The 27,575-nt window shown below is 38.6% G+C and overlaps 1 protein-coding gene and 1 long non-coding RNA gene across 3 annotated transcripts; one reads left to right on the top strand and one right to left on the bottom strand.

Annotated features, from left to right (window-relative positions):
• Positions 1 to 27,498, top strand: LOC131199106 (RCC1 and BTB domain-containing protein 1-like). Its single transcript, XM_058184481.1, is given in 13 exon segments — positions 1 to 21; positions 23 to 166; positions 2,361 to 2,511; positions 4,609 to 4,775; positions 7,330 to 7,488; positions 9,295 to 9,402; positions 10,953 to 11,095; positions 12,861 to 13,051; positions 23,017 to 23,143; positions 24,077 to 24,228; positions 25,173 to 25,303; positions 26,566 to 26,709; positions 27,029 to 27,498. Coding segments are annotated over 12 exon segments (1,635 nt in total). The 3' UTR covers positions 26,707 to 26,709; positions 27,029 to 27,498.
• On the bottom strand, positions 7,389 to 12,865 carry LOC131199121 (uncharacterized). Of its 2 annotated transcripts, none has more exons than XR_009155266.1 (3): positions 11,318 to 12,865; positions 8,945 to 9,057; positions 7,389 to 7,525 (listed from the first exon to the last, which is right to left on the bottom strand). It is a non-coding gene; the product is annotated as an uncharacterized LOC131199121 (long non-coding RNA). The 2 variants fall into 2 exon arrangements; XR_009155267.1 differs by having other exon boundaries at positions 8,945 to 9,035.
• Positions 27,499 to 27,575: the final 77 nt, after the last annotated feature.

The raw sequence follows: 27,575 nt of genomic DNA, 5'->3' as shown, positions 1-27,575 counted from the left end.
ATGACAGATAATATAACAAATTCATAACTCCAGCAAAGTTAGGATGGAGGTCGGGAAGTGGCCTATATTTACATTGCTTTCACCTCAAGAAATGGCAACCATTCGAAAGGCCTGTGTATTTGGAACTTCTGCCAATGAAGCTATATATATCACCCACAGCGATGAGGTAAGATTATCGTACTTACATAGGTGTGTCCACTTTCTCTGTCTATAACATTGTTGGATATCTAGTGGGTAATATAAAAATAGCAAACTTTTGTTTTAAGATTGCAATAGCATACATATACAATTAATCAGTATTTAAAACGTAAATCTCAGTTTAAAGAAGATGAAAATTGTAGTTTCTTTGTTGCAGCTAAAATTAATATTTTTAATCCACTGAAAAATAAAACTGAGCATAGAGTACTTTCCACTGAGCAAATACGGATTGTTTCTCTTGCCTCAGAAAACAAGATTCTATAAAATAGGTAGCCATAAGTAGGACTCACTTCCTACTTCACTTCAGTTCGCTTTCAAATACCCCGTTTACAATTACAGAACACATATTTTGTAACCCCAAAACAAAACCCATTTTTCCCCAGAAGGCTGTCCTGTGCTCATATCTCTATGGAGGGTTTCATCAGGAAGTAGATAACAGGACTCCATTCTGAATCTGAAGGGCAATCAGTGCAATGAAGTGCAGCCCAGATTGTTACTCTTTCATTGCTGCACGTCTCCATTTCTGCATTTTTTAAAAAAGAAAGTACTGTACTGGGACATACCAGGAAGAAATTGGGGTTGGGAAGGCTGCTCTGTGATTTTTACTTTTGGATTTCCTGCCTGTTTAATTTACTCGCATAGAGGTTCAGTGCCTTGGATCTGCAGATGGTCCACTACATTAACATTCTGTAAAGTAACCTGATGCCTTCTATCTCTGACCAATGGGATCTCCAAGAATTTCTCATGAAAAAAACGATTTCCTCCCTTTCCATTCAGCAGAAATCTAGCAGGAAACCACAGGATGAAACTGCTGTGTTCTGGAATGGGATTAAAGGACACTCGGAGTTGAGTTGCTTACTGGAAAAATCCTAAAGTGTCGATGGTCCCCTAGAAAACTAATGAGGGGCCACTAATGTCAGTGGATTTAAGCTGTGAGCCTCTGTTTAATGCTTGACTTGTGTGATATTTAGAGGTGGGATGGGGAGAGGAGTAGTTTGTTCTAAGCAGCTTGATTCCAGGCATCCATGAAGTTTGAAGCAGACAGGAGGTCTAGATAAAAATGGGCTTTGAACAAGGGAGGGTTAACAGTAACAGAGTTGGAAGGAACCTTGGAGGTCATCTAGTCTAACTCCATGCTCACGCAGGAGACTTGTACTAGGGAATTGAACCACCCACCTGCCAACCTTTCTGATCAATAAGCTCAGTGTCTTAGCCACTGAGCCACCTAGTGATTCACTTAAAAAGGAAAGGGACTGCTCAAGAGTGATCAATCTCTACTTTATTGAGATAGGCGATGGAATCTTGAAAGGCCTGATTGTGTTTACTTTTCCCTCCCCCTCACACCCAAAGGAATTAAGGCTAAGTCAGCTTAAGTTTCTTTTCAAGCTTTCTCTTTCTTTTTTGGGCTTGAAGCGTGTTGCTAACTGTTGCATTGTTTCTCCAAGGTCACCTACACCTAACAAGAGCAAGTTGCTTTACACGTTAGAGTACAAATCACATTGATATATATCTGTCCTCTAACAGATGGAAATGCCTATATGGGACTGTTATTACTATCTACATCAGGCGTTAAGCTAAAATGTATTTTGGTCACTCCTCCATATATTGACGGAAACTTTACAAGATCTGACTGGTTTCAAACCAGAAAGCAGCCAGGAACTAAACTAACCTTTCTGCAAGTTGAAATAAATAACAACTAAAATTAGGTCAGTTACCTTAAAATAAATAATTACCCAAATCTCATGAGACACTACAGATTAAGAAAGTACATCAAACTCTGCTATAGGATGCTACTTTGTACAAAAACAGCTACATATTTCTGTATTTTCACATAGCAAAGTAGCTATACATCGCTACTTTGCTATGTGAAAACAAACTAGTGAAGCATCAAACACAAAGAAATCATCTGGTCATTTGGAAACATTTTCAATTTGAAACTGTTTCAAGCCCAAGACACTTCCAAATAGTCTGTCTGAATTTGAAATGATGTGTAGACTCGTAAACCTGATTTATCTTCTATCAGTCCCTTATTCCATATTTATTATAAATCTCAGTTTCATTGCAAATCTGTTATACATTGCAGTCAATTTAGACTTTTTTAAAAAAACGTGCCATAAATGAACATATCCATGTCAGCTCATTGGTTTTGCTTTTTCCCCCAGGTGTTTGTATTTGGACTAAACTGCAGTAATTGTCTGGGAACTGGAGATAATCAGAGTACTATTGTACCCAAAAAACTTGATGGTTTATGTGGAAAGAGGATCTGCAGTCTTAGCTATGGAAGTGGGCCGCATGTGATCCTTAGTACAGAAGGTGGGAAACTTTTTCTGAGCAGTATTAGAGGCACAAATCTAAGCACTTGATTCTTAGTTAGGGAATTGGAACATACAAAAAGGGAGTCTGCTTCTGTCAGTGGAGCCCGTCATCTTGTTGTGAGTTGCATTTGCCACTTTTTTTCCCCTCAAGTAAGCTGGACAGATTTTTTTGCAGCCATGGGCTGCATTTTTTTGGGTGGGTGTGTGTGTGAGTTTCTCTCAGTGACTGAGGGTCATAGGGTGATGGTCCACAGAAGACAGAAATTGAATGCTCACTCCTTTTTAATTTTAAAAAAACGTGCCATAAATGAACATATCCATGTCAGCTCATTGGTTTTGCTTTTTCCCCCCAGGTGTTTGTATTTGGACTAAACTGCAGTAATTGTCTGGGAACTGGAGATAATCAGAGTACTATTGTACCCAAAAAACTTGATGGTTTATGTGGAAAGAGGATCTGCAGTCTTAGCTATGGAAGTGGGCCGCATGTGATCCTTAGTACAGAAGGTGGGAAAATTTTTCTGAGCAGTATTAGAGGCACAAATCTAAGCACTTGATTCTTTGTTAGGGAATTGGAACATGCAAAAAGGGAGTCTGCTTCTGTCAGTGGAGCCCGTCATCTTGTTGTGAGTTGCATTTGCCACTTTTTTTCCCCTCAAGTAGGCTGGACAGATTTTTTTGCAGCCATGGGCTGCATTTTTTTGGGTGTGTGTGTGTGTGAGTTTCTCTCAGTGACTGAGGGTCATAGGGTGATGGTCCACAGAAGACAGAAATTGAATGTTCACTCCTTTTTAATTTTTAAAAAACGTGCCATAAATGAACATATCCATGTCAGCTCATTGGTTTTGCTTTTTCCCCCCAGGTGTTTGTATTTGGACTAAACTGCAGTAATTGTCTGGGAACTGGAGATAATCAGAGTACTATTGTACCCAAAAAACTTGATGGTTTATGTGGAAAGAGGATCTGCAGTCTTAGCTATGGAAGTGGGCCGCATGTGATCCTTAGTACAGAAGGTGGGAAAATTTTTCTGAGCAGTATTAGAGGCACAAATCTAAGCACTTGATTCTTTGTTAGGGAATTGGAACATGCAAAAAGGGAGTCTGCTTCTGTCAGTGGAGCCCGTCATCTTGTTGTGAGTTGCATTTGCCACTTTTTTTCCCCTCAAGTAGGCTGGACAGATTTTTTTGCAGCCATGGGCTGCATTTTTTTGGGTGTGTGTGTGTGTGAGTTTCTCTCAGTGACTGAGGGTCATAGGGTGATGGTCCACAGAAGACAGAAATTGAATGTTCACTCCTTTTTAATTTTTTAAAAAAATATATGGTGAAACAACATTCCTTGTGTCAACAAGTATTTAGAAGTTAGGTTTTTAAAACTAAAGTAAGTGCATGTTTAAAGCCTGTTGGAAGTTTAGTTTGTGATCATGCTGGATAACATTCCCATTTATGTTCCTTTAGTTGATTGATAAATTATATCCCATCAAGTTGCTGTCAAGTCTTTTCAACCAACAGATAGATTTTCTGCAAGCTCCAGATCTTCCAACCATGCGCCCATTGTTGTTGTAAATAAGTTCAACCATCCATCTTGCTTCTGGTCATCCTCTTTCTTCTTTCTTTCCATTTTTCCCAGCATTATAAAGTTCTGAAGAGAGTCAGATATTTGCATAATGAAGTTCCTTAGTTAAAATAACTCTACTGTTTGGATAAATGTATGTGATAAGCTTTAAAGATGAAGAGTATATTGCTCATTTACATTCTTCACACTACAGAAAGAATGTGTGCATTTAGTTTTAGCCAATTGCTGTTTAACTTTTTCCCAGTCTAATACTACCTAATTAGTATCTAATACTAATACTACCAATTCATTCAAGTTCTCCAGTACCACTGCTTCCCATAAAACAAGTCATTAGAGAAATGACCATAATAATAACAATAAATAGATTAAAAAAGCCAAACCCGATCTACACAACTGACCATTATGCAACCAAGCATAATGATGGTGCTTATTAAAATGCACTAATCTTGTTCTGTCTGAATAGGTGTACAGATGTTGTTGCCTAATTGCATGTTTCATTGTCATTCCTTTGTTTATTCTTGGGTAGATGGTGAAGTTTATGCCTGGGGACATAACGGATATAGTCAGCTTGGGAATGGGACAACCAACCAGGGTGTGACGCCTATTCAGATTTCTACTAATTTGCTCACTAAGAAAGTAACCGAAGTAGCTTGTGGTTCCCACCATTCTCTTGCATTATCATCTGATGGAGATGTAAGTTCTGCTTTTCTAACTAGCTATTCAGGTTTTTGCTGTTAAGAATGTACTTTTGTTTGGTAAATGTTTGAAAATTGTCCTTGAAGAAAGGGTATTGGTACTACCATTAATCTGTGTTTTCTTAGTGAATTATTTCAGATTTTATCTTAACAATAAAAGTTAACTTTATAGAGGAAATAAGCTACTCTTGGCAATCTGATTTCTTGGGGGTTTTATGTTTTGTAGAAGAATTCAGTAGCAACAATAGAAAACAAGATTTCATACATAAAAATAAAGGGTGAATGGGCATCATTGATTCGATGCCCAGTGAGTCAGTGACCTATTTTCTTTTGATCTAGTAGGAGGCTTTCTGATTCAAAACTAAAACTTGGAATAATGATGCTTGAATTTCCCCTTTGCTTGGGAAATTATAAGTGCTGAAATTTCTAAATTTTTCAGCTGGATAGAATAAATTTTATAGATATACTATACCTGTTTTAGTGAGAAGAGGACCAGTTTCAGAAAAATAGATGCATAAATGTAGAACTTGGTTCCTTTAAATTGTGTGGGTACATGGTGTTTAAGGAAAGTGTCTGACTCTGGGATAATATTTGGAGGCATTGTGGTCTCTTCTGTGAGACTGAGCCTGTTTAATTTCATCTCTGACAGGTACTAGAGTTTATTTCTTTTGCATGAAGGGGATAATGTTCCATTTCAAGTCTTGAAAGTTTACAGTTAGTTTTGAAGACATCAGATACAAACCTTTGAAAATTGCCTAGTATGAAAGTGCTTGCCAAGGAGATATATATTTTTGATATATAGATCCTGTTGCTAGTTTACCTTTTATCATTGTTCATGTGTTGAAGGCTGTTTGTTCTGAGTTGACCTTCCTTCCTTCCTTCCTCATGCATCATAGTGGTGCAGCATTCTTCCTCCTCCTCTAGTAATGAGTATTGGGCCACCTAACTGTAATGAGCATACGGGCTTGCACTGTCAGATTTTTTTTTCTGGGAGAAAGATTGTATTGTCCCTCCTCTACCAGTGAACGCTGGAAGCTGGAAGCTGAGAAAAATGCAGTCTGACACTGAAGGAAGGCAAACGATTCAAAGCTGATGGCTGCCTTTTCCTTTATCCAGTGAATATGGGCCATTCCTCCATTCAGGGCTGAACGTTACATTTAATTTGTAAAATTGTATTTGTGTCTGTCTTTGGGAGTAGTAACAGGCATGGATTCCAAATGGGATCCCTCTTGACTCGGGTCCCTGCTCTAGTTTCCTGCAGAAAAAGGTTTGCTTTCTAACGGAAGGTTTGCCTGGATGCTACAAGGTAAAATGCACACGCTTTCATTAGCCAAGTGTGTTAGAAGAGACTCCTATATCAATGGCTTTGTGTTGCCAGCAATTAGAAGTGTCATCAGAATATTCCAATAAAAAACCCAAAGAGGAAATCACAAGCAATGAATCTTATTTTAAGATCAGAGGTTTATTTTCATGAGCAATTTGAACATGAGGAAGCCATCATACAGAATACAACTTACATTAACAGCCCATTGCAATGAGGTCCACTGTCATAGCTGGTCCAGTAAAGACAGCTATAGGCCACTGGCCTTGAACTAGACCTCATCTCCTTCTTTTAGACCTTATTTCTAACAGTCCTCGGCAGATGCATTTCTTGCGGAATCAGTTCCATGTTCCCAATACTGACCATTAGTTTAACACATACTCACATGAACATGTGAAATCTCTGCTATTTTTACTTCCCTTGTTTCCGAATGTTTCTTGATTTCCTTGGTTCAAAATAGCTTCTCTACTTAGCAAACACATGACCAACCTATGCCAATGCAGCTGATTACAAATATTGCTTGATCCTTGCGAAATCTTTCTAGCTTGCACTGTTAATATATAGCAATTCAATTTGAGGCCTACCTAATTTTAATCTTGATTCATTCCTTTCACAGAAGTCAGTCACATCAGTATTTTGAAGTATATCGTAAATGGCCATGCTACTTGTCTGTGGCTTGTAAAACAAGTTACTTTGGTACCTGCACTGTTAAACGGTATATGCTTTGGGGAAATATACTGCTCAATATTTGCAGATCCCTCGCATCCTGGACATAAACTGTTTCAACTCCTACCCTCAAAACGACGCTATAGAGCACTGCACACCAGAACAACTAGACACAAGAACAGTTTTTTCCCGAAGGCCATCACTCTGCTAAACAAATAATTCCCTCAACACTGTCAGACTATTTACTGAATCTGCACTACTATTAATCGTTTCATAGTTCCCATCACCAATCTCTTTCCACTTATGACTGTATGACTATAACTTGTTGCTGGCAATCCTTATGATTTATGTTGATATATTGATCATCAATTGTGTTGTAAATGTTGTACCTTGATGAATGTATCTTTTCTTTTATGTACACTGAGAGCATATGCACCAAGACAAATTCCTTGTGTGTCCAATCACACTTGGCCAATAAAATTCTATTCTATTCTATTCTATTCTACCTAGTAAGGTTTGTCCTATGCTTCCTTGGTGTCTCTCCCTCTTTGTCCTTTGTTAAAAGGTATACGCCTGGGGCTATAACAACTGTGGACAAGTCGGGTCGGGATCAACTGCAAACCAGCCAACTCCTCGCAGGGTCTCCAATTGTTTACAGGCTAAGGTAGCAGTCAGCATTGCCTGCGGTCAAACTTCTTCCGTTGCAGTCATAGATAATGGGGAGGTAAGCATCTGGTGGCCTTCCATATTTGCCTCCGATTCTGCAAAGAGAAGTGTTCCTGTATAAGTATTTCATGACAAATGTATAACAAAGTGTTTAGTTATTGGGATTTTAAAAACAAACTCATCTACTTGTTCTGCAGATCAGGATTACATTTTACTTTCTTGCACAAGGATGTTTTCTTCACTGACTGTTTCTAAAGACAATGCTGAAGGATTTTCTGGTGGTAGTGAAACTGGCATATATTGGTGAAGTAGGGAGCAATTTTCAGTCAATTTCCCTCCCTTGCATTTTTAAAAATTGTCTGGGGGATATGAACTAGCATAGATTTAGCCAAACCTTGCAAAATTTTCAAATTAAATTTGGAAAAATGTTAACAAGAATATTTTTCAAATAAAATACAAAGGATTGCTTCAAAAGTTATGAGAAGTTTTAAAGCATCAAGTGTCTGTCTCTGCTCAGTGAGAAAATCTTCTGTCTCAAAGCCTTGAATTTCAGCCAATTGTGTGAGAAAGTGTACATTTGAAGCGAACCTAAACATAACATAGAAATGTGTGGTGTGGGGAGATGAGGTGAGGAGCTGCAGAATGAAGACAAACCTTGCTCTCGCTCTTCTGGATACTGGCTTAATTCAAAGGAAGGGTTACCTTTTTGTTCTCTTTAAACATATGTCCAATTAAAATAGATTGAAAAGTAGATATGAGCAATTCAGAGAAATTCTCTGAAATTCTGCAGCCTCAGTAATATCTGGGAAAAGATATTCAGTCTCTGAGACCTTTTGACTTACATCGCTTATCATTCTTTATAGTTTTTTTATCCAAAGATCCCAGGCTGTTTTCCAAGTAGTACAGGCCTTGCTTATTCCAATAGCCCTTTAAGGAGAATTGGTACCAGATCTAGGATTCAGTGCCAATAAGCTCAAACTTGTGTGAATGCCAACAGGTTTTACTGGAATAAGCTAGAGAGTTACAGATGAGAAGGAATTAGACCAGTTTGAGTTCCTTCAATTTGTCAGAAACTTCCAGAATGATACAGGACAAGCTGCCTGGAACTGGCTGCAAGCTGCATAGCATCTTCCTAGGTCATAACTTAGCCAGCTGATCTATTAACTAAGATACTTTATGTAAGGCATTGTCACTAGACGACAACACCTAGAGGCAGCCCAGTGACATTTCTTGTCAATAGCAGTTAGTCTTCTTTCCAGATATCTTAAGTGAAGAATTGTCTCTAAGGACTAATGTGCCAGTATTCATCCTCCCCTCTCTGAACTAGGGAGTTCATGCTAATTCTCTTTATCTTAATTGTTACTAGTAGTGACACAGATAAGAGGCTCAAAAACAAGGGTGATTGCATAAAGAGTGCAATCACGTCTGAAGTACAGTAATCTTTTATAAGCATAGGTGTAGAATATCCGTTTTATATGTGCAAATAGAAAGCAGATTATAATATACCTGCTTACCTTATCTTCCACAATGGAGAGTAGCATTGATCCAATCCTTCTGTTTCATAGGAAATCCAGACTTCTGCACCACCCCAAAATAATCTGTAAACTATGGAAAACATTTTCTATCTCTGTAAAAAAAAAACCTTAATATAAAATTAAGATTTCTCCTCTCAAATAATATATTTACGAATATAGGAAATGAGAAAGGAAATAGTCAAGACTTAGTTTTAAAGTAAGGTTTCTTTCAGTGCATTCTATTTCAAAGTTTTTGAACTTCTGCTAGTTTAGCACTTCTATTCTCCCAGAACAGGAGCCCTTTGGGTAGAAATAAAGTATATGATTAATTTACCTCCTACTCACCCCAGGTCTACGGCTGGGGTTACAACGGCAATGGACAACTTGGTCTGGGAAATAATGGCAATCAGTTAACTCCATGCCGAGTGGCAGCACTTCAAGGGGTGTGTGTAATGCAGGTGAGTATAGAGATCTGTGTTTTCTGTTATTTGAATGATTGTTGGGAAATTGTCCCTAATCTTGGAAAGATTCATTGTTAATGAGATAAGGGAAGTGCAACCTCTACCACACTAATCTCTTCCAATTCTGATTTTTTAATAAGATAGGAAATTACGCACCCTGAACGCTTTGTTTTAAAACTGTGCAGACAGCTTCATTCTTAGATGTTCTTGAAGAATGGCCTTGGGATGTTTAGAGCAAATAAAATGAAAAGTTTCCTGAAAGCTTGAGCACAATCAGATGTAGCCAAATCTGTTTTAGTCCCTTGCCCTTTATCTTTTGCCCTTCATACTCTATTAGCAATCTTGAGTACATTAGAGGTGGCTCTGACGGATTTCTACAGCTTAAATATGCCATTTGTGGATAAGAACTGAGAAGCACCAGAGGTGGTGATACCATAGATTAGTCTGTGCTGTTACCTGGCAGAGTAATTGCTGTTCAAGGCGTTTGGAATCTACATAATATACAACATATGGTATCTGAAGTGGAAAGTCAGAGCTGTGGTATAGGCATTCAGTGTACACATTGTTGAATATTTTGTGTTTCAGCTTTTCCAGCATGTTTGATTGTCTTGGCTTCAGTAATAGCAGGCACTAGCAGGAACAGTTAAGAGTACAGGTAGTCCTTGACGTACAACCACAATTGAGCCAGGAATTCTGGTCGTAAGTCATTGCAGTTGTAGGTTGAGTTACCATATGACCAGACTCAATTGTACAACTGTTTTTACCATGTTAAGCATCACATAGTCGTAAGTTTGAATCTAGCTTATCCAATGTCGCCTTTGCTAGAAAACAACAAAAAATCTTGCAAAATGTGATCACATGACTGCAGGATGCTGCAAACAGCTATAAGTGCAAGCCAGCTGCCAAGCACCTAAAATGCAAATACACGACTGCAAGGGTAGTGCAGTAGTCGTAATTTCATGGACGAGTTGTAACTAACTTTTTTCAAGTTTGTTATAACTTTGAACTACCATTTAGCTGCGGTTCTAAATCAAGAACTACCTGTAAGTGCTTCAGACCTCCTGTGAACACCTCATCTCTGCTTTTCATTAAAGCAGACCACATTTTCAGACTTGGAGATTGTACAAGGAAGCTGCTATCTAAGGAATCCACCAATTAAAATGAACTCATAAACCATAATTGTCCTTTTTCAGTCTCGTGGGATCCCAGAAAAGACTAGTCTTATTTCATGAAGAGCAGAACGATGCTATGTTTGCTAGAGGTCATTGTTTCCCCCTAATAATTGTGGAAGTGTGCACAGCCCTAGCAGGGTATAGATTTGGGATTGAAGAATTACCAGTCAGTTTTTAGAGACTAGCCAACTGATCCCTAAATATGGTATAAAACCATTAATAATAACTGAAGCTTTTATGCCTCCTATAAGGATTTCCCTTCTAGCATATATCAAGCATGCAACTTGTATTATGCTTCAGTGATTATCTCCTTTCACTGCTATCCTGGAGGGGTATGTATACTAACTCCTGCCTTCTTTACAAACTTATTTGCAGATTGTCTGTGGCTATGCACACACGCTAGCACTAACAGATGAGGGTTTACTGTATGCCTGGGGAGCAAACACTTATGGGCAGTTGGGGACTGGCAACAAAAGCAACCATCTCAGCCCAGTGCAAATCATGATGGAAAAGGAGAGGTAAATGCCACTGCAGCTAATGCTTGGTGAGCTGGAAATAGGGTTGTATCTGCTACCTCCAATTCATGGCTCTGGAAAATAGATTCGTGCATGCATTTTGTTAATGAGCACTTTAGGTTCAGGGGGAATAATCCAATATGTAGTACAAAAAGGCTGTTCCTGATTCCCCCCCCCCCCGTTTATTAACAAAGAAAGGTAGATTTCTTAGTTTTCTTTTCATACCTGTGGAATAATGTATGCAGTATTCTGTTGAGGCAGTTAATGCATAGTACCTATCTTCCACCCACACCTTCTTCCCTTCTCTGCTTCAGCTAAATAGGAATAGGAATTTGGCAGTGATTAATTGTTTCCCTACAACCCCCTTTCTCCATAGAGTTGAGCTATTACGTCAGCAGGCATTTTCTCTTGGGCTGCCAGCACCTGATTTCCTTTGCCCCAAGGCTGTCTCTCCCTTGCAGCCAACGCCCATCTTCTCTGGACTGCACCCAGGGATATTTCAAGAGTCTTGTCCCAGGATCACCAGGAAAGGACAGACCTTCAACACTTCAGAGCATCACCAGCCATCATTTCCCACTCTTCAAATCTTTCTCACCAGCTTCTTTCTTTCTTGTGAGAAAAGGTTGCCTCTTGAGAAACAGTTTATTATCTCCAAAGTTTTTTGTCAGCTGCCTTGTGCTTCTTCGGTGTCTCTGGGAAATTAGTAACAGTCAAACAATTTACCATCAAAACAATAAAAGATAAAGATAAAAGATGAGAAGTGCAATGGAGGGAAGCCCCCTTAGTTATTTATTTTATACCCTACATGCCCAAAGTTATATGGGGCCACAGTACTTACCATCAGCCACCAGTTGCTTAACTAAATTGCAGACAACTGGGTGGGGAAATCAATTTCCATAGCCACCCAACTCAGCCAAGTGACTCTGTTTATGGGTTGTTTGTAAGCACAAACGTTAGTGCACATATAGGAAAAAACTTCTTCTCTGAATCTGAAGAGGAAAGAGTTAAGATGGCAAAAGAGAGGCAGGTCCTTAACTGAGTTCTTCACAATATTGAATCATAAGGTTGTAAGGGACCTTGGAGGTTTTCTAGTTCAACCCCTTGCTCAAGGCAGGAGCCTTATATACTACCATTCAAGTCAAATGAGTGTCCTATTTTCCCTTGAAAAATGATGAAGCATCCACAACACCGGGTGGCAAGCAGTTCTCACCGTCAGGCAGTTTCTTGTTAGTTCGAGGTTGGATCTCTCTTAATGAGCTTCCACCCATTGCTTTTTATCAGGTGCTTTGGGAAATAAGTTGACACCCCCCCCCATGACAGCCCCTCAAGTATTGGAAGGTAGCTATCATGTCACCCCAAGCCTTTTGTTTGTTAGCTAATTCCCTTAACTGTTCATCAGTTTAGCCTCCATACCCCTTATCATCTTTGTTGCTCTTCTCTGCATACTTTCTAGGGTCTCTGCATCTTTTTTGTATCATGGTGGCCAGAATTGGACACAGAATTGTACATTTATGTCTACAAGAGCTCACAGATCAGTTACATATTCTATTCCGTTCTATTTTATCTCATCTTTATCTTCATTTCCTTTACTCAGTAAGTATATTATCTGTAGGAGGTACCTAACCTTTAAGACTCGAGGTTGAGTTTTGGAACAAAATGATAGTGAAAGCAAAGTCAGCCAGCAGATGATCGGCCAGCATAAGAAGAACAGATCAAGTGTGACATCTGTGGTGCTGAATACTTGTGGTCTGCTTTTATCCTTGTGTAGGGTTGTCGAGATTGCTGCTTGCCATTCTACTCACACATCTGCTGCCAAAACACAGAATGGCTTGGTGTACATGTGGGGTCAGTGTCGGGGGCAGTCGGTGGTCCTGCCCCATGTTACCCACTTTTCCTGCACAGATGATGTGTTTGCTTGCTTTTCCACTCCTGCTGTGATGTGGCGTCTCCTCTCAGTAGGTGAGAACTAGTTTCACTTAATGTCAGATGCAGAAGTGAAAATTTCTCATGCTCGGGGATGGTTGTGCAGGAGAGGCTTGTAATGGACTATGACAATAACCTTGAGAGAGATTTGACCGGAAGCGTTGCGGCGAGACAGTTGGGGAAGAGCGAGTTGCGTGAATGACAAACCGCTGTTGAGGGATCTTCGAACCAGAACTTTTCTGTAGGGACGGTGAAGAAGGAGAGACACCTCGGATGACAAGAGGAACTGGAAAGTTCCTCGGAGGTCAGAGGAAAGCTCTTCGACTTGGTGGCGGTGGCTATAGCAGCCATTATTAAGCTAGGGCAATCGGACTAAGATTTTGAGCAGAGTTGGTGATTTGGACGGAATGTTGAAGCGGGATGAATGGACACCAACTCACAAGGAAATACTTTAATTTGAAATTGGGAAAAAAAATCCTTGATGATAGAATAGCGGCTAAAATAAGAAGGAATGTAAACACAGCAAAATAAGACAAACAGAATTATTTACCAAAAGACCCAAAAGAAATTTCACTTTTTAAATTGAATTGGAGACCCCTCAAGTAGAAGAAGAAGGGGACAAAAATGGAAAACCTCAAATAAAGTTAGAGAAGTCTGAAGATTTTTTAAAATTTGTTTCCGGAATATAAAAAGAAAGCTGGGGGATTTAGAATTACAACGTGGTGAAATCTCTCTGACTTCCTTCTTCCTCAGTGTGTTAGGTTTAATACAGTGGGGACATAGGCCTTAAGCTGAATTATTTGGAACAGTTAAAAAGTAAAAGCAAAATGAAGTGCGACTTTAAGAAACAGAAACAAAATGGATACCTTCGTTAATTGTTGACTAGAACTCTGGATTGGAAAGAGACACCCTCAAGCAGGAGGAAAATAAAATGGGGTGTGTGTGTAGGGTAATATTAGATTTACAAAGAGAAATGTAAAAGGAAAATAAAATGGGGTGTGTGTGTAGGGTAATATTAGATTTACAAAGAGAAATGTAAAAGGAAAATAAAATGGGGTGTGTGTGTAGGGTAATATTAGATTTACAAAGAGAAATGTAAAAGGAAAATAAAATGAAAAGTTTCCTGAAAGCTTGAGCACAATCAGATGTAGCCAAATCTGTTTTAGTCCCTTGCCCTTTATCTTTTGCCCTTCATACTCTATTAGCAATCTTGAGTACATTAGAGGTGGCTCTGACGGATTTCTACAGCTTAAATATGCCATTTGTGGATAAGAACTGAGAAGCACCAGAGGTGGTGATACCATAGATTAGTCTGTGCTGTTACCTGGCAGAGTAATTGCTGTTCAAGGCGTTTGGAATCTACATAATATACAACATATGGTATCTGAAGTGGAAAGTCAGAGCTGTGGTATAGGCATTCAGTGTACACATTGTTGAATATTTTGTGTTTCAGCTTTTCCAGCATGTTTGATTGTCTTGGCTTCAGTAATAGCAGGCACTAGCAGGAACAGTTAAAAAGTACAAGCAAAATGAAGTGCGACTTTAAGAAACAGAAACAAAATGGATACCTTCGTTAATTGTTGACTAGAACTCTGGATTGGAAAGAGACACCCTCAAGCAGGAGGGAAAATTACACTGACTAACATCTGTTGTGAAAAATTCCCCTGCTGAAGCGATAATGCTGGTGAGAATTTAAAGGGAGGATTTTATGCCTGCAAGCTGTTTGATAACAAAACAATAAATACAGCCCCGAAAATACAGAATGGCGCAGGAAATAATCAAAATGATGAAAAAGATGCATTTGACTTTAAAATAAAAGAAATAATTACCATAAGGAAAACAGAAACTAGAAGAATTAGGAGTTGCACCGGAACATATAGCAAACAAAGAAACCATGAAGCAAGAGAGGGTGTTGGAAGACAAAGGAAAAAATATTGATGGTGAATTATTAAATAATTGTGAAATACTAAATGAGTCTATGGGGAGAGATGAAATTTGATAAAAAATAAAAATGGGGTGTGTGTGTAGGGTAATATTAGATTTACAAAGAGAAATGTAAAAAGGAAAATAAAAATGAGAGAAAATATAGTGATCAAACCATGTAAGATGTGTTGGAAAAGAACTAAATTTGGTATAAACATGTACCTGGGCGATATTCTGTTCAGAAAAGAATCACTGTATGTTATTGTTTGTGTGTAAAAAATAAAAAAAACCTTAATATAAAATTAAGATTTCTCCTCTCAAATAATATATTTACAAATATAGGAAATGAGAAAGGAAATAGTCAAGACTTAGTTTTAAAGTAAGGTTTCTTTCAGTGCATTCTATTTCAAAGTTTTTGAACTTCTGCTAGTTTAGCACTTCTATTCTCCCAGAACAGGAGCCCTTTGGGTAGAAATAAAGTATATGATTAATTAACCTCCTACTCACCCCAGGTCTACGGCTGGGGTTACAACGGCAATGGACAACTTGGTCTGGGAAATAATGGCAATCAGTTAACTCCATGCCGAGTGGCAGCACTTCAAGGGGTGTGTGTAATGCAGGTGAGTATAGAGATCTGTGTTTTCTGTTATTTGAATGATTGTTGGGAAATTGTCCCTAATCTTGGAAAGATTCATTGTTAATGAGATAAGGGAAGTGCAACCTCTACCACACTAATCTCTTCCAATTCTGATTTTTTAATAAGATAGGAAATTACGCACCCTGAACGCTTTGTTTTAAAACTGTGCAGACAGCTTCATTCTTAGATGTTCTTGAAGAATGGCCTTGGGATGTTTAGAGCAAATAAAATGAAAAGTTTCCTGAAAGCTTGAGCACAATCAGATGTAGCCAAATCTGTTTTAGTCCCTTGCCCTTTATCTTTTGCCCTTCATACTCTATTAGCAATCTTGAGTACATTAGAGGTGGCTCTGACGGATTTCTACAGCTTAAATATGCCATTTGTGGATAAGAACTGAGAAGCACCAGAGGTGGTGATACCATAGATTAGTCTGTGCTGTTACCTGGCAGAGTAATTGCTGTTCAAGGCGTTTGGAATCTACATAATATACAACATATGGTATCTGAAGTGGAAAGTCAGAGCTGTGGTATAGGCATTCAGTGTACACATTGTTGAATATTTTGTGTTTCAGCTTTTCCAGCATGTTTGATTGTCTTGGCTTCAGTAATAGCAGGCACTAGCAGGAACAGTTAAGAGTACAGGTAGTCCTTGACGTACAACCACAATTGAGCCAGGAATTCTGGTCGTAAGTCATTGCAGTTGTAGGTTGAGTTACCATATGACCAGACTCAATTGTACAACTGTTTTTACCATGTTAAGCATCACATAGTCGTAAGTTTGAATCTAGCTTATCCAATGTCGCCTTTGCTAGAAAACAACAAAAAATCTTGCAAAATGTGATCACATGACTGCAGGATGCTGCAAACAGCTATAAGTGCAAGCCAGCTGCCAAGCACCTAAAATGCAAATACACGACTGCAAGGGTAGTGCAGTAGTCGTAATTTCATGGACGAGTTGTAACTAACTTTTTTCAAGTTTGTTATAACTTTGAACTACCATTTAGCTGCGGTTCTAAATCAAGAACTACCTGTAAGTGCTTCAGACCTCCTGTGAACACCTCATCTCTGCTCTTCATTAAAGCAGACCACATTTTCCAGACTTGGAGATTGTACAAGGAAGCTGCTATCTAAGGGAATCCACCAATTAAAATGAACTCATAAACCATAATTGTCCTTTTTCAGTCTCGTGGGATCCCAGAAAAGACTAGTCTTATTTCATGAAGAGCAGAACGATGCTATGTTTGCTAGAGGTCATTGTTTCCCCCTAATAATTGTGGAAGTGTGCACAGCCCTAGCAGGGTATAGATTTGGGACTGAAGAATTACCAGTCAGTTTTTAGAGACTAGCCAACTGATCCCTAAATATGGTATAAAACCGTTAATAATAACTGAAGCTTTTATGCCTCCTATAAGGATTTCCCTTCTAGCATATATCAAGCATGCAACTTGTATTATGCTTCAGTGATTATCTCCTTTCACTGCTATCCTGGAGGGGTATGTATACTAACTCCTGCCTTCTTTACAAACTTATTTGCAGATTGTCTGTGGCTATGCACACACGCTAGCACTAACAGATGAGGGTTTACTGTATGCCTGGGGAGCAAACACTTATGGGCAGTTGGGGACTGGCAACAAAAGCAACCATCTCAGCCCAGTGCAAATCATGATGGAAAAGGAGAGGTAAATGCCACTGCAGCTAATGCTTGGTGAGCTGGAAATAGGGTTGTATCTGCTACCTCCAATTCATGGCTCTGGAAAATAGATTCATGCATGCATTTTGTTAATGAGCACTTTAGGTTCAGGGGGAATAATCCAATATGTAGTACAAAAAGGCTGTTCCTGATTCCCCCCCCCCATTTATTAACAAAGAAAGGTAATTTTCTTAGTTTTCTTTTCATACCTGTGGAATAATGTATGCAGTATTCTGTTGAGGCAGTTAATGCATAGTACCTATCTTCCACCCACACCTTCTTCCCTTCTCTGCTTCAGCTAAATAGGAATAGGAATTTGGCAGTGATTAATTGTTTCCCTACAACCCCCTTTCTCCATAGAGTTGAGCTATTACGTCAGCAGGCATTTTCTCTTGGGCTGCCAGCACCTGATTTCCTTTGCCCCAAGGCTGTCTCTCCCTTGCAGCCAACGCCCATCTTCTCTGGACTGCACCCAGGGATATTTCAAGAGTCTTGTCCCAGGATCACCAGGAAAGGACAGACCTTCAACACTTCAGAGCATCACCAGCCATCATTTCCCACTCTTCAAATCTTTCTCACCAGCTTCTTTCTTTCTTGTGAGAAAAGGTTGCCTCTTGAGAAACAGTTTATTATCTCCAAAGTTTTTTGTCAGCTGCCTTGTGCTTCTTCGGTGTCTCTGGGAAATTAGTAACAGTCAAACAATTTACCATCAAAACAATAAAAGATAAAGATAAAAGATGAGAAGTGCAATGGAGGGAAGCCCCCTTAGTTATTTATTTTATACCCTACATGCCCAAAGTTATATGGGGCCACAGTACTTACCATCAGCCACCAGTTGCTTAACTAAATTGCAGACAACTGGGTGGGGAAATCAATTTCCATAGCCACCCAACTCAGCCAAGTGACTCTGTTTATGGGTTGTTTGTAAGCACAAACGTTAGTGCACATATAGGAAAAAACTTCTCTGAATCTGAAGAGGAAAGAGTTAAGATGGCAAAAGAGAGGCAGGTCCTTAACTGAGTTCTTCACAATATTGAATCATAAGGTTGTAAGGGACCTTGGAGGCTTTCTAGTTCAACCCCTTGCTCAAGGCAGGAGCCTTATATACTACCATCCAAGTCAAATGAGTGTCCTATTTTCCCTTGAAAAATGATGAAGCATCCACAACACCGGGTGGCAAGCAGTTCTCACCGTCAGGCAGTTTCTTGTTAGTTCGAGGTTGGATCTCTCTTAATGAGCTTCCACCCATTGCTTTTTATCAGATGCTTTGGGAAATAAGTTGACACCCCCCCCCCATGACAGCCCCTCAAGTATTGGAAGGTAGCTATCATGTCACCCCAAGCCTTTTGTTTGTTAGCTAATTCCCTTAACTGTTCATCAGTTTAGCCTCCATACCCCTTATCATCTTTGTTGCTCTTCTCTGCATACTTTCTAGGGTCTCTGCATCTTTTTTGTATCATGGTGGCCAGAATTGGACACAGAATTGTACATTTATGTCTACAAGAGCTCACAGATCAGTTACATATTCTATTCCGTTCTATTTTATCTCATCTTTATCTTCATTTCCTTTACTCAGTAAGTATATTATCTGTAGGAGGTACCTAACCTTTAAGACTCGAGGTTGAGTTTTGGAACAAAATGATAGTGAAAGCAAAGTCAGCCAGCAGATGATCGGCCAGCATAAGAAGAACAGATCAAGCGTGACATCTGTGGTGCTGAATACTTGTGGTCTGCTTTTATCCTTGTGTAGGGTTGTCGAGATTGCTGCTTGCCATTCTACTCACACATCTGCTGCCAAAACACAGAATGGCTTGGTGTACATGTGGGGTCAGTGTCGGGGGCAGTCGGTGGTCCTGCCCCATGTTACCCACTTTTCCTGCACAGATGATGTGTTTGCTTTTCCACTCCTGCTGTGATGTGGCGTCTCCTCTCAGTAGGTGAGAACTAGTTTCACTTAATGTCAGATGCAGAAGTGAAAATTTCTCATGCTCGGGGATGGTTGTGCAGGAGAGGCTTGTAATGGACTATGACAATAACCTTGAGAGAGATTTGACCGGAAGCGTTGCGGCGAGACAGTTGGGGAAGAGCGAGTTGCGTGAATGACAAACCGCTGTTGAGGGATCTTCGAACCAGAACTTTTCTGTAGGGACGGTGAAGAAGGAGAGACACCTCGAATGACCAAGAGGAACTGGAAAGTTCCTCGGAGGTCAGAGGAAAGCTCTTCGACTTGGTGGCGGTGGCTATAGCAGCCATTATTAAGCTAGGGCAATCGGACTAAGATTTTGAGCAGAGTTGGTGATTTGGACGGAATGTTGAAGCGGGATGAATGGACACCAACTCACAAGGAAATACTTTAATTTGAAATTGGCAAAAACAATCCTTGGTGGTGGAATAGCGGCTAAAATAAGAAGGAATGTAAACACAGCAAAATAAGACAAACAGAATTATTTACCAAAAGACCCAAAAGAAATTTCACTTTTTAAATTGAATTGGAGACCCCTCAAGTAGAAGAAGAAGGAAAAAAAGGGGAAAAAAAGGAAACCCTCAAATAAAGTTGGAGAAGTCTGAAGATTATTAAAATTTGTTTCCGGAATATAAAAAGAAAGCTGGGGGATTTAGAATTACAACGTGGTGAAATCTCTCTGACTTCCTTCTTCCCCAGTGTGTTAGGTTTAATACAGTGGGGACATAGGCTTTAAGTTGAATTATTTGGAACAGTTAAAAAGTACAAGTGCGGCTTTAAGAAAAAGAAACAAAATGGATACCTTTGTTAATTGTTGACTAGAACTCTGGATTGGAAAGAGACACCCTCAAGCAGGAGGGAAAATTACACTGACTAACATCTGTTGTGGAAAATTCCCCTGCTGAAGCGATAAGGCTGGTGAGAATTTAAAGGGAGGATTTTATGCCTGCAAGCTGTTTGATAACAAAACAATAAATACAGCCCCGAAAATACAGAATGGCGCAGGAAATAATCAAAATGATGAAAAAGATGCATTTGACTTTAAAATAAAAGAAATAATTACCATATGGAAAACAGAAACTAGAAGAATTAGGAGTTGCACCGGAATTTATAGCAAACAAAGAAACCATGAAGCAAGAGAGGGTGTTGGAAGACAAAGGAAAAAATATTGATGGTGAATTATTAAATAATTGTGAAATACTAAATGAGTCTATGGGGAGAGATGAAATTTGATAAAAAATAAAAATGGGGTGTGTGTGTAGGGTAATATTAGATTTACAAAGAGAAATGTAAAAAGGAAAATAAAAATGAGAGAAAATATAGTGATCAAACCATGTAAGATGTGTTGGAAAAGAACTAAATTTGGTATAAACATGTACCTGGGCGATATTCTGTTCAGAAAAGAATCACTGTATGTTATTGTTTGTGTGTAAAAAATAAAAAAAAACCTTACAAAAAAAATTAATTGAGAGAAAAGAAGAAGAGTGACAAAGGTTTTTTTTTTGGGGGGGGGATGTTAAACAAAGTCGGAGCCTCAACCAAAGAATAGAGTTTGAGAAAGCATCTTAGAATTGACCTTCCCTTCTTCTCTAGTATATAAAGGCTGGGGAGAAGGGAAGCTATGATCTTAAAATAAAAGTAGTATTAGTACTCATGGTTTTGGTTTTCAATAGCACCTTTCTCACACAATGCTCAACTCCCAGAACCATTTTGAGAGTTCTTGGATAGATGTGGGAGATGCCTATAAGCCATCATGACTTATAATTTATAATTTGCTTGTTTTGTTTTGTTGTGTGTTTTGTTTGTGTTTTGTGGTTTTATACATTCATGATCAGGAAATAATGTTCACAGAATACTCATCAAATTATACTGTTTGTGGAGCTGGACTACAGTGAACTTAACTCACCTAACATAAAATTAAATTATGACTTTTATAAGAAATGGGAACTGAAGTCCTGACTTCCAGTGGCTCCGCTTTCTCTGAAGGATGCCCTAAGGGCGCCCATGCTGGGATTCTATAAAAAAGCTGGCGAAAACAGCGAATATCAGCTGTTCGCCAGCTGAAAGTACTTTCCCCGGTAAAGGGGAAGGGAAAGAGCAGAAGAGGGAAAGGTAGAACTCTCTAGAGGCCCCGCTTGGGGAACTCGAAGGAGAAAGTTCCCTGGAAATTCCTCTGCAGCAGCTCCAGCCCCAGCGTGTCTCTGCTTCATGCAGAAAGAAAAGAGAACGACCACTTCTGCTTCAAGTGATTGTTATGGATATTTATAAGCAGACGGAATAAACACAGGAGATCAGTCATTAAAATTGCAAGTATTAAATCTGACTTCTATTTTTTTTAAAAAAACTTTTTTTTCTTCTTTCATCTACAATCAACATAATGAAATAAAATGGCGTTTACTTGCTGAGAAAGTGAAAGTAAATGGAGACTTTATCTTATTGTGCTGGACTGTGGACTGTTGGATTATTTTAGTTTAAGTATTTTATAAGGGGATTCTCAGCAAGAACTTTGCCATGAAGGTTCTTTCAGAAGAATGGATTCGTGACTTTATATAGGATTATACAGAAAGAATGTATTTAATTATTCAAAAATACGAATTGATAAAAAATGGAGACGTTTTGGATGAGAGTTTGGAGGAAATTAACCAGTGTAATCAGGACTTGGAAAATGGAATGGAGGAGATACAAACAAAAGTGGATAAATATGAAGATATGATCGTGAATAAACAAGTTGATGTAAAGAAGCTTTTTTTAAAAAAGTTTGGATGAAATGCCTGAATTTGTGCTACAGGAGGCTGTCTCCCGAAATGGAAAAATTCACAGGGTTAATGCTTTCCAAGAGTTCTCTTTTCGGACTGATGGAATATACGGCAGTAACTTGTGGATTCTTGGACATAAGGAACTACTAGGAAATGTTGCGACTGACTTTTCAAAAGGAGTAATGAAGGAAAGACAGAGACTAATGCATCAAATAAATGGGAACTGAAGTCCTGTAAAAGCGTCAAGGGGCTTTTCACATGGTGCTGCTGTTTGTTCCCTTTACAGGCAGTTGGAAGAGTAGGAAGAATGACTAATCGGATTTATCTAACTAAATACCAAAATACTGATAGTTAAAAACATAGATCCTGGCATCTGATGAGAACTGTAGTACCCCAAATATGAAACTGCATTGGTTGTGTTAGAATTTAAGGTGCCATACTATTATTCTCTTTTAATAACTGATTTCTAGAATTAGACTCGTTTCATATTTTAGATCTGCCCAGTTACATCGAACACACTTTTTTGATAAGAATGATATATTTCCTCGTCATGTAGCAATCTAAATGAAGTAGTGTGTTGATGAAAGCTGTATATATGTATATATGTAAACTGTAGGTCTTTGGTTATTCGGGTTTTCTCCCGTGTAAAATTGGAAGTGTCTTGGCGGCGTTTCAACGAAGTCTCATTCGTCATCTTCAGGCTTCAGCTTCGTGCTTCTGGGAGCTCCCAGAAGCACGAAGCTGAAGCCTGAAGATGACGAATGAGACTTCGTTGAAACATCGCCAAGACACTTCCAATTTGCGCAGGAGAAAACCCGAATAACCAAAGACCTACATACAAACACCCGCGAAAACCTCAGAAAACAAATATATGTAAACTATATATAGTTTTGGATCATTGATCACCTTTGCCTTTATGAGATTCAGTACAGGAATGCTTTTGTAAAGCTAACAAAAAAAATTGTTTGTAAAACTCTTGAATTCTGGCATGAATTGACTCTATGTTCTTTTGGTGTTATAATTGTTTTTACAGAGCATGAGGATTTTTTAACAGTGACAGAGTCTCTGAAGAGAGAATTTGATAGCCCTGAAACATCAGATCTAAAGTTTAGAGTAGATGGAAAATTCATTTATGTACATAAAGCGGTTTTAAAAATCAGGTAATGTTTATAACTAACCATCCAGATGGTTAGCAAATGCCTAAATTATCTTACTGATTTAGATACTGTATTTTATTTTGCTTCTTTAATGAAATTGCCATTTTACATCCTTTTTAATTGCTTAATATGTTATAGGTGTTGAAATAAAATAAGATTAAGAATAGATTAATACTTCAATAGATAGCTTTAATTACTCGTGAAAATAGCTATTAGGAAAAATTAGGATCTTAACTGTTTGTTGTGAATATGACTGAAGTAGTATTTTCAAAACATATGTGAGTTTTTAGTACTGAATAACTGACCCAAATTAATATTCATAAAAATCAAGATTTAGGCTGATTGAAAAGTCATTATGTAGAAAAAAGGTTAAAGGGAGACCAAGCTAAATCCAAAACCACTAAGGAATTTCTAGAAGCTTGGCCATCATTCAGCCATCAATAGAGAAATAAAAATAAGCCATATTTATACACCATTCAAAAGAGAGAATAATAAGCTAAGAAAAGACCAAACCAAACAAACCAAAAACAATATCTTAATCAGGGAACTACTAGGGAGAAAGCCACATTCCTACCACCAAAACTGACAGGGCAAACTGCTGTATATAAACAAAACTTGCACTGATGATGTGCATGAAAAATGGTCATGTCAGAGACCACCTACATAATAAAACAGATCATCTTTCCATAAGCTGATATTTTCCAAAAATTTGGCATGATTGAAAGTTAGGGATCCTGGCTACTGAAGTTAACACTGGCGGGATAGCAGGTTGGACTTAGACGAATAGAAAAATCCTAGGATTGTTCACAATGGCAAAAATGCTGCTGGGGAATGAGAGCGGACTACTTTGAAGAATCCATGTACTGCTTATATTTTTTCTGTTCTTGTTGCAATGTGTAACATTTGGAGGAGGCTTTACAGTGTTTTTTCTTGCAGATGTGAGCACTTCCGTACTATGTTCCAGTCGTACTGGAATGAAGATGAGAAGGAAGTGATAGACGTAGATCAGTTTTCCTATCCAGTGTATCGTGCTTTTCTTGAGTACCTGTACACCGACAATGTTGACTTGCCACCTGAAGATGCTATAGGTAGTAGTGGAATCTTCGGCAAAATTATGTTGGAAAATTAAGGAAATGGGATAATTTTCTGTTTTCATATTTCAATGGGAGAGGGAGATGATGTCATCTTACCACAGATGTTAGCAGCTCTTGGTGGCCTCTACTGTCCATCTTGCCTTTTCAGATTGCAGTTCTGTTCTGTGGTGAACTGATGGGGAAAGAATGTTCAAACAAACCAATCTAGGTTTTGGAATATGCTAGTTTAAAAATGACATCTCTGTAGGGTACCTGCCTCAGCTTCCTTCTCAAGAAAGTAAAATTCTTGAAACAGTTACTTTATGAGAACTCCAAGGCTGGATGGTGCAAAGAAGTTTCCTTGGGGCATTGCGACCTTGAACCGGCAGAAAGGGAGTCTGTGCAGATGGCCATCTCTCTCCCCCCCCCAAATTCCTCAAGCAGTTGCAGCAAAAGTGAAAGCATGCAAACCATTCCACCCATAGTGCCTCCCCCCATTTCCAGAATGGAAGCGTTCGGATAGGGACCTGACAATCTCTTTAAATGGCAAATATACATATATGGCACCAGAGTGCCATTATATTGCTGAATTTGTGTCTGTACCTTGCTGATAAGATATTAGGATCCGTTGTACCCCAGGTTTCTTCGGTGGATTCAGGCCTTCTATTTGGAATTAAACTCACAGACCTTTTGCACATTAGTTATAGGAGCTGTCCACATCCTGGCATGCAGCAGTTACAGGAAGGGATCAAAAAAATGTATCAGTCAGGCCTCTTCAGTCTTCCTTCCCTTAAACTGCCGGAGCCAAGTGAGAAGGGACAATGGACTGAATATGCCTTTCTCTGGTGAACTCTGCTTCCTAAGATGTGTAAAGATTTTACATTTTCAATGCAACTTTTTATACTTTATGACCAATGCACAGAAAATTCTGCACAATTTAATTAAAATCTAAATTTCAGGGCTTCTGGATTTGGCTACATCGTACTGTGAAAACCGATTGAAAAAACTGTGTCAGCACCTCATCAAAAGAGGAATCACAGTGGAGAATGCTTTCTCACTGCTTTCTGCAGCGGTGCGCTATTCTGCAGAGGTAACTCAGCTGTCCCCTAAAGCCTGCCCTCTCCAGCTAGGGAAACAGGGAAACAGCCAGGCACAATATGACTTTAAGAGGGGAGGTGGAAGCCAGAAGAAGGTGTGTGCACTTGTATATGTATATACTGGTGGGAAATTGGGAGTACATCCTGGGAGTGTTTGAGTGATCTGTCTTGGGGTGACATATATGAAGACATATTTGGAGAGTCATCTTGAGTGATAGAAATGAGCAACAAAATGTCTTAGAATGACAAAGATGCATTTGTTGGCAATTTATATCTTCATCGGTTTGCATTCTGTGAATTTGAATCTATGAAGCCAGAGGCATGATTTAGCATTTGAGACTCATACTCAACTTAGTATCTAGTCAAATTACTAGAGCTTTCTGACCAGTTGGACCTTATCTCAGCTGCACTAACAGTATTCAGGACTAAGGGATTGAGCCTTGGGAGCTGCGGAATGCAATCCTGTGTTTACAACAATAACATAAGAGACTGAGATATAATCCAGTTCAACTCCTTGGAGTCATGCTGGGCATCCCCCATGAGTGTCAAAACTCTGTTGCAGGGCTCACTCCATAACATCCTGGAGATACATGTGTATCTCATTGCCAAAGTACAGGCTTTCTCCCCTTTTTGTTATACATAAAAAAGCACCATTGGAGGCCATCACAGTTCTTTTCATGCATTATCAATTAATCAGCATTTTAGTGGTGAAAATGAAGAGTGAAGGAGCTAGAACAGACACATCTGCCCAAAGAATTATTTCCAGTGTTACGGCAAATTGCTCCAAGAGTGTTATGAGAGAACATATGTGCAGTTTTAGGGATGATTTATCTATTAAAAGGGTGGTTTTTCTGCTCATTTAAGAATGTGAAATAATTTGTCCCATCATAATACTTTTATTCTGTTTTTCATACCAAATACATTACTTGTTTGTTGATAAGTTTTTGTTCAATCCAAGTAGTCCACCTTGAAGTAGTTTAATTCAAAGTTAATCTAATATAACTGGAAATGAAATACTTCAAACCGGTATTTTTACTTCAAATTGGATTTGAACATGGAAAATTTTTTTAAGACAGGTAAAATGAAAATATTTCTTTTTACTATTGTGGCTAAAACAAGTGGTGGAATGGCCTAGCTGAACATAACAAATGCTGTGTATGCTGTTAATACTTTCTTTAGCATTGGTAATATTGAATGTTTTAATTTAAAATTTGTTTTGAATGAGTTTAACCTTTTTTTTTTGTTTTCTATCTAGGATTTAGAAGAATTCTGCTTTAAGTTTTGTGTCAATCATTTGACTGAAGTCACCCAGACAGATGCCTTCTGGGAAATGGATGGTTCACTGCTAAAGGAATTCATTGTTAAAGCTAGTATATATGGAGCCTTTAAGAACTGAGAGGTATGTTTGTTTTGGACTATATCTCCACAGCTTTCGGGCCATTTTCTCATAGGTCCAATGAATTCTATCATCTGCAGTATAAACCCACAATGCCCAACAGTTGTACCCTTAAAGGCACTCCAAATTAAATAGCAAGCACTTTACTTAGGTTTTGTTACTCCAAAGAGTTGGATCTATTTACTGTTGTAAGTAACTCTTGAGAAAATCGGAACAGATGGAGTGGGTAGAAGTAGCCAAAATAATGTCAGAGATTGTTCTTTGCAGATGGTTTGTTAAATTTTTTTGTAATCACATTGTGGTACCTCTTGTTCTTTTGAAGCACCCTGATGACAACCGGAAGCAAAATATCTTCCATGGAATAAAGGGAGTTTTGAGAAAGGAATCATCCTCTCTGTATGTATGTGAAGGAAACTTGCATTCAGTCATTTGAGAAGAATTTGTGAAAAATGCTACATTCCTCTACACAACTTTCTAGGAATAAATCTCACTGTATTCAGTGGGATGTAATAGATTTGCACTGTAAGTACATTGAGTTATACAATAACTTGAAATGTTGAAGAACCAACTTGTTTTTCTTAGACAAATTGTAATTATTGTTTTTGCTATTCCCTTTGAATTGTACTATATTTGGAAACGAATTACCTATTGTTCTGTTTCGTGGGCTTAAATCATTCAAAGTAAATGACTGTTGGAAAGCTGTTTTGCATTGCAGTTATGTATAAACTATAATAAAACGAGTGCCTTCCTGTCGTGAGTTTTAAACTTTATTAAAATTATGCACTAAATCATCTTTATGAGAACTGTGGTATTCTGAATGGACTCCTTTTTTCACCAAAAAAGTCAGAATGAAATTAGGAAGTTAATTA

Source organism: Ahaetulla prasina, chromosome 1, assembly GCF_028640845.1.
Source record: "Ahaetulla prasina isolate Xishuangbanna chromosome 1, ASM2864084v1, whole genome shotgun sequence".
Classification (NCBI taxonomy): Eukaryota; Metazoa; Chordata; class Lepidosauria; order Squamata; family Colubridae; genus Ahaetulla; species Ahaetulla prasina.
Note: the sequence above shows the minus strand (reverse complement) of the source record. Positions and strands in the feature narration are given on the sequence as shown.